General features: G+C 37.9%; 1 protein-coding gene across 1 annotated transcript in view; it reads right to left on the reverse strand.

Moving 5' to 3' along the window:
- glrbb (glycine receptor, beta b) overlaps positions 1-16388 on the reverse strand; it is a 30080-nt gene extending 13692 nt beyond the window's left edge. The window contains exons 1-6 of the mRNA XM_086259949.1: positions 16055-16388; positions 12472-12600; positions 9617-9723; positions 8373-8440; positions 3105-3331; positions 76-158 (exon numbers count right to left, since the gene is read on the reverse strand). Coding sequence (XP_086116075.1) covers positions 76-158; positions 3105-3331; positions 8373-8440; positions 9617-9723; positions 12472-12593 — 607 coding nt within the window. The 5' untranslated portion in view covers positions 12594-12600; positions 16055-16388. The remainder of the gene's footprint in view (positions 1-75; positions 159-3104; positions 3332-8372; positions 8441-9616; positions 9724-12471; positions 12601-16054) is intronic.
- Between the last annotated feature and the right edge of the window lie 3182 nt (positions 16389-19570).

Here is a 19570-nt window from a genome sequence, read left to right on the forward strand (position 1 = left end):
ATGTCTAAAATATCAGCAAGCACATGTGTATACTGATGAGATACTTTAAAGAGTTGTTAATTTAGGAAAACTTACAGCTTTCAAGTTGCATTTTACACCTCTGTGTGTCCATAGGGAATAAGGTCAGATCAAGTGGACAAGAAAGGGTGACGGACAACCTGTCGGAGGAAGAAGATATTTATTTTTTTTCTTTATGGCTGCTTTATTGTATTCATTGCATATATTACTGTATACACTTCACAAGATGAAACTCTAGATTACACTGGAGCCAAGGGTTTAACCCGAAAGGGTTTTTTTTTCTGAGTGATATATTAACATGGAATAAAATGGTACATGCAAACATACAGACAATTCTCTTTGGAGATGAATAAAACCTGGCAGCAATCCCTTTGAAGATTAAGTCTGTACATTCACATTTCTATTGGTTATCCAGTTTTGTGTTACATGGGGGCCTGGAACCTATTCTACTTGTTGTAAGGTAAAAGGCCGGGTACAAATCTGTTTTCCACTAAATCTTGTGCATGTAAACAGTTTTATCTTTTGAGTTTCCAGTTTTACAGTCTTAATTACTGAAGAAAATATATTAAAATAAAGTAAAGAAGGACAGAAAACACAGGCAAATATTTCCAGTATAGACTAAAATATATCAGAGTGAATTTGCAGTACTTCAGGTCATAGACACAAATGATCCATGATTAAATACATTGGCAGCACTACAGGTAATAGTTCTATGCAGCTGGGTCAAAAATTATTTAATGTGCTCAGTCTACAGATGTGTCCACAGCTACATAATATAATTTTGCACTTTTATGTAGTCTAATATTGAGAACACTGAGCAGTCATTTGGTTACTACTAAGGTTGATGCTACATTAATTCAGTCTGAAACTATGCCAAATTAGCCAGGAGATAAGATGTACCACAACGTAAGGAGTGCTCTGACACGTTGATAAATATGTTTTTTCCTTTCTCACTGGGAGGTTGTTTTGCTCTAAATAGTAGCAAGAGGTGTCTCCTTTTTATTTGACATAAAAGCCATAGTAAAGCCTAAAAAGAACAGTTAGTGTTTTGACACAATATGACAATCTTAATGGTCAATTGTTTCTGTATCCAGGGATACAGCCCTCAAGGCACACACAACCAGGTAATAACTTAGAAGTGGGTATTGATAACTGGTTGAAGTATTGATAAGAAGTGATAAGCCATGATTGCCATGGTTCCCTGTAGTGTGAATGGAAGCATAGTGAAACTGTGAAGAGACTATTCATGAAGTCAGATGCATCTTTTGAAATGTGTTGGTTTCAGTGGTAAAGCACAACTTTTATTTTGAAGGCCAATGTTCTCCGATTCCAGTTTGTGCCACAATTTTGCAAGTTTTACTACAGGGTGGTGAATTTGCAGATAAGTCGGTTTGTTCCATGGAAAACACAAGTGACCCTGATGATCTGCTGGTGACCAAAGCAGTCACAAAGGGGTATCTTCATTGCAACTGATTTCTCTTAGCAAAATCCAGCAACACCTAAGAACCACTTGCAAACCAGTTAAAGAACACACATTTCTTTCATAGCAAGCAGAGGTTGTCAGGGAATCGCCAGCTTGGGACTGAGGCCTAACATGGTTTACAAATTTCTAAATATTCCACTATGAGGCTGCCATTATGAAGTGATTACTTTTGAAGTCATGTAAGTGTTTACATTCTTTGTTCTATGGCCAATAATAAACTCTAATAGCCTGAAATACAGCTTAATGTATACTGTTTATAGAAAGCTAGATGTAAGGTAACACCCTATTGATCCCTTTCAAATACAAGATTTAATAACTCTAATATCTAGCATACTGGACTCCTTTAGCTAAAAGGCTGCTGAAAAGGCTGTGTCTTCAGTATGGCCGCCCAGCTCCAACAATTGAGTTGTGACTGACTTGACTTCAAGATAGGCAGGGTAACGCTACGCTATCCTTTTTTAAAAATTAGTCTCTAGTTATCAATGCAGGACACAGAACTGACTTTAAGTGCTTTGTAGATGTTTCTAATTAGTACTTAGGCACCAGCCACCGCTTAAGTGCAGTATAAATGGATAACACTCAAACAACCAAATGAGCTCCAGTCTCAATAACTAGATAAGAGAAAACTAGACAGGAAATTTGAATTGCTGTTCCTTCATTCCTTAATTGGAGTCAAATTATTTCAGTTGTTGTATGCTTGTCACCGAATATTTAGAAATGCAAAAAGCCTAACTGCTAGGTAGTAAAACAGAAAGAACACATTTTATATTACTTTCACTAGCTGGGCCCACGTCCTCATTTTAGGTTTGAAAGCGTATTAGTAGATAAAGGTGAATGCCGTGGACGTGAATTGAGCTGGGGTTTAGGGAAGGCCACTGGTGGTGGCTCCCGGACCCAGCAGATCCCTGTGTACTAATTAGAAGTGAAGAAGTTAAAGAATTGAAAAGAGGAGGGAGGGTGAGGAACGTAAACGAGTATTAACAGGTTGTAGAACTGGGGGAAACTACATAGATAAGAATCAGGAGGAGCGTGTTTGGAGGCGCGGTCCCACTCCTGAAATTCTGGTACTTTATCTCCAATTGTTTTAAACTGTAGGGATCACAGGGCTTGACCCCAGATCTAAGTGATAAAACAACCTCATAATTACTTGAAATAAAGATCAGCGAATATGGCAAAAGCATAAATACACCCTGTTTAAGCCATTTAGTAAAAAATATAGAATGCTATATCAATATCATAAGCTATATGTTTTGGTATCATAAATCAATGCTGGTATTGATAAAATATTAGTGAAGATCATTCCTAGACTGTATGAGATCTGTTTGCAGACAGAATCCTTTCTACTTAACTTAAAGTTTTTTTTTCATCAGCTTTAAACTTGAAGATTCATGACTTATGGTCCAAACTAAAATTGAGTGGTACTGTCGAAAGGACTTTTGAATTAAACCAGATACTAAGTCATAGCAAAATTTACAGTAATGCTGCATTTTCCTGGATTATTGCATATCTGATGAAGTGACTATTTTCAACGAATCACATAAGACTGAACGACATTTCAAGTACACTGATTAAAAACAAGTTTAAAAAAAAGTAAATAAATTACCTCATACTGATTAGGACATCTCCATTACGGAAGATGAAGAGGAGAATATTTTCTTGGGTAACATCATGAAAGTTGGCGCTCTTCTCATTAGCGAAGAACAGGTCGGGTTTCCAGAGACATTTGAACATCTTGGGATCAACAGTGAGAGAATCAGACTTGAAGTCGTCTGGCAGTTTCAGCCTGGGGTCATTCCAGCGCTGCCGCAAGAAGATGTTGACTCTGTAATCCTGTTAAGTGTAACACCAGGCGAGTACAAACACAGTTAATGTTACTTCCATGTAAACTCAACTGGACACAGTTTGGGTGCTTTCACGGTAAATGATGCCCAAAAGGCAAACTCTCTAAATGGAATAAAATAAAGCATATGCTAATCTTTCTGCTAACATTTTCTGAAGCTTTAAGGGGGATGGTACAAAAAAGTGCATTTTCTGTGTGAATGAATGAGATGCTTTAACAGGGTAACAAAAACATTTTTAAGCCTCCTAAATATGTTTGAATAATGAATAATAACATATAGATTACTTTAAGTGCAGAGTGACAGTTTACATCTGCAACAGAATGCCTTTAAAGCGGTCAACACACAAGAAACTGCACAGTCCAAGGGTCAAATGTTATCAACACAGCAACAGCAAGTACCTCATTAGTGCACATATTAGTAAAATGTCCACATTCTTGATGGTGGGAAAGTATCACTGTGAGCTTTGGGACACATCTCTGTGCACACACTGATGGTGGGCCTCAAGCTGTTCTGGGAGCAGGTGAGCTATTAAGCTGAGGTTGAAGACAGATGGTATGTCAAATACAATGGCTGAAATATCAGCTTTGCATGTGTTCAGTCTTGTGTAGGAAATATGCCTTAAACGTATACTCTCCCCTTCTATTTAGTTTTTATTACCTGAAACTATATTATTATTGACATTTTTGTTATTTGACATGGCAGCTTGTTTAAATCTAAAGTAAAGTCAATGAGAAACCATTAGAATTTTTAATAACTCAATTTTAGCATATGTGCATCTACTGCAATTTAAAACATGTTAGTATTTATTACAAGGAAAAAAAACTGCCCATGGCCATTACACTTGCAATACATAAATGATGCAATGTCAAAATTATGGAAGCCCATTTCCGGCACTAAAATTTCGAGTAATCTACGTGAATGACGTCATTTCCTTGTTACCCGGAAGCTGAAGCCTTCAGGTAAAAATGCTACAGCTAAGCTACCGGCAATGTCAAAATACAGCAGTTCAAATGACATAAATAGAATATACGTGTTTATAGACTACACAAATCTGCCAAGTTTGAGCCAATAGAAATTCTGATATGATTGTGACACGTTGCGTGTCACTCACTTCTCACATGGTTTGGCACCTAGCTAGCTGGTGAACATAGATATTGTTATTATTATTTCAGCCAGTGCAGAGATGTCAATTAACGCTGAGCAAAAACAGTTAAATTGTAGATTTTAAGGGTTATTTGTGTCTTTTATGTACCCCAAAACAAATTTTAACTTTACTGAGGAATTTTCCACTGTCCATCAGCATTTATACACTCACTTGCCAAATCATTAGGTACATGTGTTAAATTGCCAGTGTAAATATTTTATCTAATGGCAGCAAGTCAGTGCATTTAGGCATGTAGAGTTAGTCAAAGAAAAAAACTGCTGAAATTCAAACCAAGGATCAGAATGGCAAAGAAAGGAGATTTAAGTGACTCTGAGCCTTTCTAGGTTGTTGTGCTGCTCTGAGTATTTGAAAAACTGCTGGATTTGGATTCTCTCACACAACAATCTCTGGGGTTTACAGAGAACGGTCCAAAACATAGAAAATCTCCAATGAGCTGCAGTTCTCTGGGTAAAAATCCAATGTTGATGCCAGAGGTGAGAGGAGAATGAAAAGACTGTTTTAACCTGATAGGGAGGCAAAAGTAACTCAACCACTATTTAATAACCAAAATATGCAAATACTTGGCAGGGTCGGAGGCAGGGTCAGAATTTGGCATAAACAGTTAAGGAGTGGCCCATATGATGCATTATTTTCTTTTGAAAGGGGAATCTTGCAATCAAGCTGTTGATATCTTATTTTATAAGATATCATTTCTATACAACCACATTTTAGACACCTGTGTTGAACTAGTCCTTGAGCTACAACATGAATAGCTTCTGGTGGCTCTTCTCTGTCTGAGGGAGACACGGGCCAATTCCCACACCTTTTCCTTCTCTAAAAACTAGACAAGGAAATATATCTTGCTTCTGGCTCACAATCAAGCTGCCAGTACAACATTCGATTCCAGAGAGATTTAAGAACTTTCTATAACCACTGAGGGAAACTAAAGCTGAGAAGCAGTAAAAAAACATATATAACAACAATTTATTCCATCTCCGAAGAAAATTAGTCATTGTTTTCTAAAGATTATAATCATAATGTGAAAATAGGTATGTTAAATATAGTGAGTGTTTGGTAGAGGGAGGTGTGAATAATGAAAGAAGGTTTCCTGAGATCAGATACCCCACAGAGTGAAAAATTGAGGGTAGAGGTGACCAGCTGTCTCTTCCTCCTTCTGCTAGATTTGTTTCAAACCTTCCTCAGGTGTCCAGGGGGAAAAAGGAAGAAAGGAACAAGCTACCCTTTTGAGAGTTGTGCATTTTTCTCTTCCACTTTGTCTTTCTTGGCTCTTGTTCTTGCTTTCTTGATCCTCCCTTTTTGTCTTCGCTGTTATGGTCTCTTTCTTCAGATTATTCTCGCCATTTGCGGTCTTTATTATTCCTTTGCTTTCATCACACTTTGAACCATCACACTTTTTAATTTTATTCCCGCTTCCTCTATCTTATTCTTTTTCACTACTCAATTTCCTCATCCCTGTCTTCCATTATCCGTCTTAATGATCTTTGGCCTCCTACTGTCTGATTTAATCTTCCTTCTCCCATCCATTTCACTTTACCTTTGTCTTTCTCTCTCTCTCTCTCTAACATGGTGTCTGTTTTTCACACTTTCCTTCACTGGTCAAAACTTTTTCCTCGAGGTCTTTGTTTTCCTCAGCTCTTTCTTCCTCATTACCCTTCTTCTTTGTTTGTTTCCTCCTGATGTGTTCATTTTCTTCCACCATCTTTGGGTCCTGTGATTTGTAAGGATTTTCCACTTATCATCCTAAGTGGTCTATAATAGAGTGAAACTCTTGACTGGAGTATTTTATAAGCAAATACACACTACCTATCTGCTGCCAATCTTTTCCCCGTGTGGCAGATTTTCAAGCAGTGCCAGCTCCAGGATATATTATCCAAGACTTTGTTCAGAGTGCCATGACTCATAAAAGTGAGCATGATGGAACACTTAACCCTGCTGAACACTGATCATTCTTGGACATTTGGTTGTTTCAATGGCAATACAGCAAGGTCCATAATTTGTTGGACAAAGACGAAGACATTTGTGTAATTTTGTCTCTGTACATCACCACAGTGTATTTTAAATATAACAATAAAAATGTGGTTGCCGTGCAGACTTTAAACTTTAATTGAAGGGGTTTTTACAAAAAAATGTTTAGGAACTAAAACCATTTTTTACATAGTTCACAAAAACTAATTGGAAAATTGAGTAACAAGCAGTTTAATGGCCATGTAAGGCCAGTTTCCTTGATATTTTGTGAAAAATGGAGCAACCAAATGAGAGATGTGAAAAAGATAACTCACAACTTAAACTCCTGAATAAGAAGGTCAGATTAGACTTTGCCAGAATTAAAAGCGCCTGCACAGTTTTGACAAAACCTTTGGTTAGATGAAACCAAGACTACGTTTTACCAGAATGATGGGAAGAGAAAAATATAGAGAAGCAACAGCTTATGAGCCAAAGCATACTATATTACCTATCAAACATGGGAAGGCAATTTTATAGCATTGGCATGTATGGCTGCCACTGGAACCGGGCCAATGGGGCTTACTGATGATATGACTGCTGAGTGAGGTAGCAGGATTAATTTTGAAGTGTACAGCTCTATACTCTTTGCAGAGATTTATTCAAATGCTGTGAAACACAGGGCAAACTCTCACAGTGCAAACTAATCATGAGCCGAAGCACACCACAAAAGAAATGCAAGAATTTTTTAAGGCCAAGCAGTGAAAAAATCTTGGATGGGTAAGTCAATTCCACCATCTCAACCAAACAGATCGCTTATCTGATATTTAATACAAAACTAAATGTAGCATTTGGTGATGTCAGTGGGCTCTAGACTTCAAGGGAGTCATTGACTGTAAAGGGTTTTCATCAAAATATTCAAAACTAATCTTATATTTAAAATTATGTAAGTAAGCCTCTGAAAATGGGTGGTTAGGTATAAAAATAACTGTGATCCCTCAACAGTTGATGCAAAAAGTCTGTAAAAGCCCTTGAATTAAAGCTCAAAATCTGCATATAAATCACGTTTGATTTTAAATTCACAGTGTTTGTGTACTGAGGCAAAGTTAAGAAAAATCGATAATCAAATAACGTCTCTTTGTCAAAATAATGATGGACCTAACTTTAGGTTCTGTAACTAAAATAGGATCAGTTATACAACATTAAATAACAGGACATGGAGAAGGACACTGAAATGCATGTTGGCTGCCACACACATAAATACTGCTAAATTTCTGAAAGAAGGTCATATACATATTACATGTGTCAGCCTTAGAACAACTATAAATTTTACATTTTTATTAATCAACTTTCCATTTGAGTAAAAATGTGATTGTACTTATATGGGAAAAAAAAAGTCAAATTTATCTCACAAAAATGATTTATGAGTGACAATGTGACAAATCATACTAACGCTAAGTGGGAAGAAGGTTTGTTTTTTGTAATAAAGACATCCTGGATTAATTTCTGTAAAACACACATGGAAGAATAAAATAAAACTGTTGATTTTGGTAATTTGTGACATTACACTGTTGAATGATTGGATGTATCACACCAGGTGAACCAGTCTTATTAGAAACTGGGAATTTCCATTTATTGCTTTCTAAGTGATCAAGAGTCAACCCAGCTTCGTCCTTGAGTTTAATCTAGTAATTAGTATTCAAACTGCATTTCTTGATCAGCAATTAAGCCATCAGATAAATGAGGCATGCAAACCCCAGTCTTCATAATGATTCACTGCTAAATGATCTAATACCATCTAGAAAACATGCTCATGAATTCTCCCTAAAACTTGGCCAAAGCAGTTTTCAGCTCTCATTCACTGCTTCTGATTGGCAGAAGTATTGATTACCAATACTGTCAAACTGCAGCAGCAAGTCCTTACCATGGTTGTTTCTTGGATTGAGCCAAAGCTGTTGATGAAAATGTTCACTCTATCCTCCACAGGAATTCCTGGATTTAGAAAGAGAGAGAAAATTGTAATTTTGAAAACTGTATTCCTTGTGTCTAATAACTGCTTCGCCCATGTCTCAAATCAAAGCAGTTATCAAGTACTGCTCCTGCAGTTTACAATACATTTGTTCTGTAAATCCATGTAAATGCATTCCTAAACCATACATATTGTACCTAGTGATTTAATTGATTATATTAATGGTCAGGTTTTGTGAAAGGCCCAGCATTGCAAAATAATAAAAATCCCTTCTCAAAATCATCCCATCTTCTTGCCAAGCTCACGCTGTAAACATTTACTGTATATTGGCACCCCTCCCCACTCAGGCTTTTGCATAAACTAATAAAACTGTTGATGAATGCAGACCGCTCACCCTGCTTTGAATAAATTATTTCCTTTGATCTGTTTACTTGAGGCTCACAAGTTTCACTGGATAAATTCTACCATGCAGGTCACAAAATTAATGCACAAGTTATGGCGTGTTATAGAGCTCACATCTTTGTTGCATTAATGTAACAAATCAAACATTAACTTGAATCAATATTCAAAGGTAATGCTGCTATTACTATATTCTATTATTCTATAGGGCCCATAAAAGCAGCTTGCCATGTTACAGCGAAGTAATGCATAAGGCATAGTTTAGTTCTTAATTTGGGAGATTATGATATGGATGCTAATGGATGAGGATTTCAGGCCACCCTGAAATGGAGAGCAGATGTTTGGCTGCTGGACCAGTCGGAGGGAGTGAGGGAGAATGCTAAGTCGGCTCACTACACATCAAACATTAAGTCCCAGATACAGCTCCTGGTGCCAAGTGCCAGAGCAAGGAAACTACAGATCCACCTGAAGACTGGGGAGACGATCAGTCAGACAAAAAGGCCAGATTTTAGAAATATCAACTTGTCCTATGCACGAGTGTCTATTAAAATCTGTCCATGCAGCAGTATCGGCAAGAAGTCAACCCAGGAACACAAGCCTTCTGTAACTGTTTAAGCACAAGTTACATTTGCAAGGGAATGCATTTTGATTAATGCCTCCACATTCCTACCTCCAGCATTAAACTCTTAGAAGAAATCTGGAGGTACACATGCACGTGTTTCTTTAATTAGCATGACAGCACTGCAGCTAGAATGTAAATTAAAAACGAGACAGAAACAGATAAAGAGCAGAAAACCTGCCTTTGAAGTTGGGCCTTATTCTGGGATCATAGGTGATCAGTAACCTGTTCAAGATGTTGCTGGTTGAATTTGCAGGGACCCGGGCCAGATCCTCAGATGACAGCTGTCTGCAAATAAAAAGACAGAGAGAGAACTTGAGGCACGATTACATTAGCAGGTCAAATTCCTGGCAGATGAACAGACAAAGTGCACAGTGCACTCACTTCTACTCTGTATACTCTTTGATTAAACTATAACCTGGGAGAGCTACCAGTCTGGGATTAAATTGGCTTTTAAGATTTGGACCACCAAGGAACTGTTAGACTGAGACAATGTTTAGAAATGAAATGTGCTGCTATTATGGGATGTTTCCAGATTATGACTGAGGAAGTTGACAAGATCCCTTGGGCTAATGGAAGACTCTTCTCAACATGCTGAATTTTGAAATATTTGCAGTGTTCATCATCTCAACATGTTTTCATACAAATATATGTTATTGAGCAGTAAACACAGGGCAGTTTAAGTTGTACTGACATTTAATCATCCATAAATAAAACATTTGGGTATGTGAAAAATTCTAAAGGATGCAAAAATATTTCATTTTAAAATCATTCAAGGGTTTTTTAAGATAAATGAGTGAAACGCTTGATCAAAGCACATATTATACTATCTTTATAAAAACAGCACTAGTTCAGTAAGCAAGCCAATAAGTAACCCACTGAAATGATTTTCCCCTGAATGAATCAATCTGCCGCACAGGTGACAAGTATAAATGACTTGTCAAGACAAATAATCTGTTTTTGTGCTATGTAGTTCTTTTTGTTTAAGTCTACTTCAAATGTTCCTACAAAATTGAAAAAACTTAACAGTGCTTGGTAAAAATATCACCAACAACATGACGACAATCAGTCAAACATCATTTGTTTTCATGTGCTTGACTAATGAAAAATACAGTGGGACAGAGAGAAAAGGACGAGGAGGGGATCTGGCAAGAGAGAAAGGGGAAACAAAAATCCTCCTCCTGGGTGGCAATGAATGCTTCTGCCAAAGAATTCCCCCTTCTCAATACATATTATTATGTAAACCTTATCATGCACTGAGGATGGGCTAAAGTGCTACACAAGAATGCTGCGCAGTGTGTATATGTTCAGCGGTTCCCCTGATCAAAGTAAAACCCAATTCCCATCCGCTAAACCGCTTTTTTTCCTCCTCTTTTTTTAAGAGACCTTCCTGACAATCTCAAGCACAAGAGCTAAACTGGAACCAAGTGCTTTAGTTGATCCGCAAAGGCATCTGCAGCATTAAACACAAAGCATGTCATACAGCTTCCACTTGCCAATTTTCTACATCAAACAGTTTATCCCACATTTCAAGACTTCATTGTAGAGACATTTGTTACCATTTAAGGAAGAAGATAGCGCAGCTCTACATTACACTTAACTCAGCGTGCAGGACACAATTACGTCACATTCCTTTTGTGATCTACAGTATTTACATCTATAGTTTAAACCATAACCTGAGAATCACCTTTTGGCATGCACTGAAGAGGCAATGACAACCTGAGATCTATTTATGTGTATGGTGGAGAGACTGAAAAGTAAGATCCATTAGGTGTAAAATAGACAAAGTCCGCCATGCTTCAGCTCCATGCTGAACTGACAACATTGGTCAGGGTTTTTCCTACAAAGGGTAATTGTTGTCCACCCCTAAGATGTTTTACACCCAAATAGAAAAGAGGCACTATAATAGCCATTCATCCATTTTCTTAACTGCCTAGCCTAATTACAGTCATTGAGGTGGGAGCACCTGGTGAAAACCCACACAGGCACAGGAGAACATTAAAACTCCATGTCCTGGCCAGCAGTTTCAAACCCAGAACCGTCTAGCTTTGAGCTGCTGGTGCTATTCAATGCACCTTCGTAATATGATTTTTCAAACCTACGTTCCTAATTGTTCTGCTATTAGGATAACAACCATTTTACTATCTGTACCCACATACTCATTTTAGGTTTGGCAACATTTTTAGTAGATAAAGGCAGATGGCTTAAACATGAATTGAGATGCGGTATTCAGCTAATTTATCTCCAATTTATTTACCAAATGGTCAGAAATATGCTTCAGAACTAAAATAAATAAAGGCAAGTTTGTGTTTTTAATAGATTTAATAGACCAACACTATAATATATGTATATAGAAAATGTTTTATATGAGGTATAGCCTCCTCTACAAAGGACAGTAGTTCCCCATCTGTCTATTGGCTCCACAAGTGTCCCGATCTGCTGAGGAACTGCTCTCCATTCCTAGATGAGTGCACCATACATTTTGTAATGGTCACTGGCCATGGCTGCCTCAGATGAACATGATGACTAAGTCCTTCCTGACCATTTTCAGTGGAGAAAAATCATATAAATGGTATCCAAGGAAGTCTCTGCATACGCTCCTGATCCAAAAAGTAGAGGCGGGCACCGTCCTGACAAACGGTGCCTGCCTCAGCACAGAGCAGGGTGTTTCCATAAGAATCTCTGACTAGTCAAATTTCCACCAAGAACAGTTAGATCCGAAGACGCTCTCATGGACATGTAAGGCTGAAGAAACATCATTAGCAAGAGCTAATGCTGACTGACTGAAGCCAATCAAGCAGAACCAAATTCTACTCATAGAAAATGTTTAGGTTTTCTAAGAGATTAAAGTGAATGGATTTAAAACAGAGATTGCAAACAAATTTCACAACAACAAAACTTACTTCTTTATTCGACTTGTATACAAGAAAAACGTATGCATTACTGTGTATAGAGCCATCAAGCTAACATGCCTAGTCAATACGCCAGAGGCCAATATGACACAGCACGATGTTGTTTATTCCACACGGTACTTACGATGGACAGTAAACATGCTTCCCTTTCTTCTTTCCTTTCTTTGCTCCTTTTTCTTTGGCAAATCCTCCGTCTAAGCAAAGAAAGAGAACTAGGAGAATAATGGCGACCTTCCTTGTGCCCATTCTGAACCTGTGTAAAAGAAAAATAATAATAATAAAAATTGTGAATAAAATGACCATATAAAATAAAAATGGAGGGACAAGAACAAAAGAAATGATTTGAAATTGTGAATCCAATGATTTTTTTTTCACATTCCACAAATTCAGCTGTTATGTGACAGTAATTCTATGGCTTCCTTGTTGGCTAGAGCTTAAAGCTTCAGAGCTTGTTGTTTCCTGAACACTGCAACTTTGCCCCTTACTCTTTTTAACATCATCGATTCATATTTCCTCTAGATGCATGTCACATACAGTAAATGTCTGAAATACAGATGAATCAGTCTGACAAGGTTTAATAAAGCAGAGCAAGTTCAAGCATAAATTCAATCACTGAAGCATTGCACCTGAATAACAATGGTCATTGAGGACTCGTCAGCTGAATGTGACCTTTAAAGGATAGCTGAAATAAATATCGCCTACAATATCCTTCAGTTTAGTCCAGAACTTACATCAAAAAGGCTCAATAGGACTTTTTTCTAAATGTATTTTTTAGATTTCAACAATCATGTTTAGATTTCTAACCCTTGGAGTGTTATGACCAACACTCCCTATTGGTCAGTCATTTCTTACAACATAATACTAAAGTGAAGGCAACTAACAGATAATATGGTCCTGTGTATTTACAGTAACAAAACTATACAAATGCACACTTACACAAACACACAGAGCATTTTTGCATTTCTTGATAGAGGCCATTAATCATCTTGCAACCACAGTACCTGTGTGATTCATTGTCCATCTAGAAGTGTTGCCCTTTCATTGCATTGGGATACTGAGACCAACAGCAAGGCAGCAACACCAGCTTACAAACACACACTCATCCAAACATATATCTTGTGTATTAACTGAGGCCGTCTAGACAGAAATACTCTCTGTCTGTCTCTCTCTCCTTGTCTCACTGCTTTGACCCAGCAACTCCCTGTCTACTCCTTGCCTTCACATCGATCATCATCTTCCTCAACAGAAATCCTTTCCTGAGTGCACTGAGAACTGTACAGAGTGCAATGCCTTTTGGCTCCATGCAAACAAGTTGCCCAAACAAAGACAACATTGGTTTATCGATTTGGAAAATTCCTGAAAACCAGAGGGCTGGATACTACTCGCCTGGCCAGCATAATGTCAAAGCTAATCCACACGTCTCAGATGGCAACAGCTGGAGCAGTGTCAAATGTTGGACTTCACAACTCAACCACATTTCTGAGAAATAATTTCTTATGCAACCTACAAATTCTCTATGCAATCTTCCCTGTTAGAGCCAATCTATAGAGAAATAGACCGCTGACTACAGTAACAGATGATCCAACAGACCTGGAACCACTGACGCCTAAAAGCCGGGTTTGCCTCCTGGACTTTTCAGAAAGGAAGACTCATACTCCCGCCGCCGTTGGAAGCAAGTGCAATATCTTGCTGACTTGTTTTGGAAGAGGTGGGTGCGCGAGTATTTGCCTATGCTTCAAGAGCGTCAAAAGTGGACTCAGGTCAGAAGAAATGTAACTGTGGGGGACATTGTAATGGTGGTCGACGAGTCAGCGCCAAGAAGCTCGTGGATGTTGGGGAGAGTTCTTCGTGTCATTCCAGATGCTAAGGGTCTGGTGCGGCGTGTGATCATCAAGACAAAGACTAACACCTTAGAAAGACCCATTGACAAGCTATGCTTGATCTGTGAGAATGTCATGTAACTTGGAATGAGAAAATACAGTATATGTTCTGATCGGTTACAGGTTTTGTGAAAGATAATTTGAATGACCATGTGTGATACAGGAAGTGTTAATGTTATTTGGCTCTTTTGTAAGTGTTCGCTAATTGTCAGTCTTCACGCCCTCCAATTAGGGGGCTGGAAATGTTAGAGCCAATCTATAGAGAAATATTTTTGATACTGTTTCAGTTATTATGTTACATGTTTAATTTTGTATAATATGTTGTTAAAGAATAAATGCTGCACGTTTAATTTGTGTCGGGTAAGAAAACATTACAGCGCATGTGTGGTAGCAGGTTAGAGTGAGCCAGGACGGCAATGGAAATGTGCGCTGTAGTTTTTTGACCGTGACATCTTTTGTTTGTATGTACAAGTCAGAAATAAATCTGAACAGCTCACATTAAGAAGTGGAAGAATTATTTTTTCGAAGCTTGGGACAGAAATTCGCCACTACATTCCCCTTTGCATTTCTGTAGGTGAAATCTCAGCTTCTTTCCACATTCTACCTGATAAGGAGAAGGATGAAGCAGAGGCATGTACACAACTAGTATGCATCGCACTGTAGCGAATAAAAGAGTCTGAATACCAAATAAGACATATTTGAAATTCTTGATAGTGCTGAACATTATCGCACTGGTTCATAATATTTGTTGGGATTGTGAAAGCTTAATCCTTATGCATGTGTCTTCTTATCATAGTTGCATTCTTTTGTCTTCTTTTGAAGCGTGCACCTATACAACTTGAAGAGAGAAGTTAGTGATCTGCTTTTGTCAAAATATATCTATTTTGACATCTCTTTTGGGTCCCAGTCCCAAAGTGGAGCTCAGAGAAGCCAGTCGATATATAATTGTGTACAATCAAAATTAAAAAACAAAACAAAACCCTCAATCACGCGTCCACCCAACTGATATTAAAGCATAAATATGAGTTCAGCTGAAACTATAACTCGACCTTGGCACTGTCTGACTCATCTGTGTGCCACCACTGAAGAACATTGCCCTAGCTCTGTTTTACTAGGGGCAAAGTTAAAACGGCAGAGGCTTTGTCATGCAACGGCTGACAGTGACTCAAGCGGGCTACATGGTTTGCCCTACGGGTCATGGGATAATAAACAATTAAAGCCAATCTGTCACTAGAGCACAGTGTCTTTTTTTTTTTTTAAGATTCTGGACATTAAACAAAACACCTAAAATTATTTCTGCCGGGAAGAGGGTTTACATTTAGGTAAATAAACGAATACTTATTTATTATATTAATGTTGATGATATAACAGTCCGGCCATGTCATTTGGTGGAACTGAGATATGTATATAAGTATAGGTCATATTCCTGGTAATATCACCACTTAAAACTAGATTATTTATTACTGCTTAATCCAATAATCCACGAGGAAAGGCCTCAGATGTATTCAAGAAAAATACTGAAATGGAACCAAAGAAAAATAAATCCGCACACTGCCGGTGCTCTCACAACCTGTGGCTGCACGTCGCATTCGGTCTCTTTCTAACAACAGAAAAGTAAGTAAGAGAGGCTGACACTCGCCCGAAGCCTGAGCATCAGAAGAGCAGAGGATACAGCGACCACCATGACGGGGGTGGGTGGGGGATGCAGAAAGAAGATGCCAACACATATGAACACGAGCATGCGATTTCACTACATGCGAGCGCACGCTATGAACATAAATAACACAAAGTCATCTCTCGCGAAACACGGTAGGCAGTTCTGCTTACCGTTTGGCTTTGTCACCTGTCAATTCCTCAGAAATCTCGATCCACTCAAGCTGACTGTGAAAACAGTGGTTAACAGAGCTTCCACGACCATTCGCTCCCTTTCTTTTCCATTCTGTTTCCGTCTTCCTGCACTGAAGCGATTAGTTCAATTGGTTTGAGGGGAAAAGTTACATCTCGGCAAATTGCCAATTTTTTTTTTTGTTGTTGTTTTGGTTTCCGAGCCCGTTTGTTGTTATTTTTAAATCAACGTGTATATGGCTGCTGCCCTTTCGCCTTAGCTTGGGATGCCCAAGATGGAGGCTTGCGTGTACCTGTCATGCAACATGCGCAGTAGCGGCTGCACAGAACTGGAGAGCATCATTCCCATCAGCACCACGGACAGCCGCTCCCCGCCTCCACATCCACAGCCGCTGCTAGACGGAGACGTGACGGCAGGAAATAAAAGCTCTCTTTCACGGGATAGACGCAAACGCATCACTACTTATGGCTGGGACTGAGTGGTATTTAGCAGCAGATGGATGAAAATAGAGAGCGCTTTATTAGAAATTATGAATCCAATAAGATACTCAAGCTTCTATTTCTATGTATTATGTAGTAATAGACTGTGTGGTAATCATGTGCCGTAGTATGACCTAGACTATTTTAGATGTGAGATAAAAAGCTGATTTTTTGTATATGTGAAAATGTGACTCATTAAATCAGTGACAAAGAAGATAAAACAATATAGTCTGTGTTTCTATCATCCAGATAAAAATGATGACTGCTTTAATTGCATAATGCAGAAGTCTCAAACATATTTTAGTTTGTAGGACACAGAGCAATCTGATCTCACGTATTTTGGTGTAAAGAATCACAAACTCATTCTGAAGATGTTCATATTTCATAAACATTTACATTCCCTGCTTCCACATCCTCAGCTGCTGCTAATGTACACAACAGACGCCATACAGTCTTATATATTTTGAGTAAAATTTTCATTATTTCCACATTAAGGCAGCCCACTGTCGATGCAAAAAGTATCACCACAATGAAATGCATTGGCACAGCTTCTTGGCTTAACCATCTTTGGTGTGATATAGCAGACCACTGGTGATGTCAAGACGTCAGAGTTGAATGTAATTCAGAACTCTGGCTCAGTGTTGACAGAAAATCTTATGACTTTTGGTCTCAGTGTCCCCGTGCAATGAAAGGGCCTTTTTTGTGCGTGTGTGCGCCTGTGTGTGTGTCTTCAACAACTGTACTGTACTGCGAAACATCTTGAGCCACCCCTCATCTCTTTATATTTTTGGGGAAAATGGGAAATTGATGCAGCAATTTATTGAAACATGTGCAATCACACATGGAAATACAGCACAGAAGGCAAAAACAGAGTTTGTGCAAATTTAACAAGCTCGAAAGTAAATATTTGGTATGACCACTTTTATTCTTCAACACAACCTATACTCTGTTAGGAAGGCTCCCTTGTAATTTCTTTCATTTGTCTTTGGGAATAGTTTTCCAAGCTTCTTGAAGGACATTAAAAGCACTACTTATGATGTTGGCTGCCTTTTTTGAGGAAGGGGGTTCCATGCAGGTATGCTTTTACCGCACTAGCAGTATGTTTGGAATCTATGGATATGTTTGTGATAGGCTGTTAGTAATAAAGTGTGGTTCTGGTTCATCCTTCAAGTGAGGTGCATTTTCTTTGTTACACAAATGTTTCATAGGTCAGTGTTAAGTGGTTGAACAGAATAAATAAATACATAGATACATTAATCTTATGAAAATCCTCGGGTACAAGGACTAGACTGAAAATGACTGATAAGATGGTCAATGTCACAAAAAACTTTGGAAGACCTTGAAAACTATGGAGAACTATTACTTAAGACCACTTTAATAATTGCAAGTCTGACTCTTTGGAAGCAAAGTGTTAAAAAAATGGTTTCACGGCTCAAGATTTTTGCACAGTACTGTATGTATTTACACTTAGATCCACCACTGAACTACAAAAATGCTTTGTTTTTATACATGTCTTAGATTGTCACACAGTTTTCATTGGAAGATGGGGAAGGGAACTTAGAAAAATGGAAACTTGAACATCTGCGAGTTCATATTGGCTAAACTGTGTCTCCTAATGGGAGTGTGATGCACTATAAAGTTACTAAAAGCCCCAGAACAACTATTTAATGGACTTCTGGTTCTCAAATGTTGTTATATCTAAATTCAACAATTTGGATTTGCCTGCTACATCTGTGCTGTCAGCTTGTTTGTTAAAACACATTTAAGATTTATGGCAGGATGAAATGTCTTTTTCCTTTTGCTGTGGAGTAATTGCTGTTTATATCCAGATTGAACACCTGAAAAAATAAATGAAACGGAGAATGGGTATATTAATGAATGCAGATCTTAAATCATAACCATTGACTGTGACAGAGTCACCATTAATTTTTAAATTCAGTCAAAAAGCTATTGTACGTAAAGTCATTTTATGGATCATATATAAGACTTTTTACATGTTTTTTGTTGAGCTTTCCGCTGGTTGTAAATAAATATTAATCTAAAAATGTCTGATGGTACGGCCTTTTGTATATGTCTGTGAAAGAAAAATGCTTAGCGTGACTATAATATCCTCAACATCTAAAATCTAAGAATTTTCATTCCAAACACAAGTACTGTAAAGTATGTTTAGGCGGGTTACTGTACCTGCCAGTCACTTTAAGGATTTTATTTTTTTAAAGAATTTAATGAAAAGCAGAAAAAACTGAACACTGACAGTATAATGGCAGGGTGTTATTAAATGTTAAGGATTAAAACAATGAATAGTTGAGCCATAGTTTCCACGTTTAATTTTTATTTATTGAAATGGTTCATGTAAAGTTGTTGTTGACTATTGCAAAGAAATCTGTCTTTAAAAATAGGTTTTTGCCAGAGGTTTCTTCCTGTTAAAAGGGAGTTTTTTTCTTCCCACTGTCGCCAGAGTGCTTGCTCATAGGGGGTCAAATGATTGTTAGGTTCTCTTTGTAAGTATTATTGTAGGGCCTACCTTACAATATAAAGTCCCTTGAGGTGGTTGTGATTTGGCGCTATGTAAATAAAATTGAATTGAACTGAATTGAATAGGTCACAAAATAACTGATAATCTGGTGGATGATAAAGAGCGCTTCCTATTTACCTTTCATGTCTGCACAGATTTGAATGTTTTTCTAAGAAAAAACCCACATACATTAAGAGGGAAGGTAACAGTAAGTTTGATTTTTTTTTTTTTTTTGTTGTTGTTGTTCTTTAAATAGAAAAAAAGAAAAATCCACTGAGCTGATTTTCCCCACAGTTTTGAGCCATATCTCATGCATCATTGTGTCAAACAACTTGTGCGGTCTCCCCAAAGATGATCCCCGTGGTATGATCTTGATTGACAAGGCATTCCATTTGCATACACAAATTAATCAGTACCATATGCATAGAGATTAATGATTTATGTCACAGGGCAAAGCTCTGGTGTTACAATAAAGAGGCAGCCATTCAAGCACAAGGATTCTT

This window comes from Aulonocara sp. 'chitande type north' Nkhata Bay, linkage group LG2, assembly GCF_057382095.1.
Source record: "Aulonocara sp. 'chitande type north' Nkhata Bay isolate Kocher_YH1m ecotype deep benthic linkage group LG2, A_spYH_male_GT1.1, whole genome shotgun sequence".
NCBI classification, from domain to species: domain Eukaryota; kingdom Metazoa; phylum Chordata; class Actinopteri; order Cichliformes; family Cichlidae; genus Aulonocara; species Aulonocara sp. 'chitande type north' Nkhata Bay.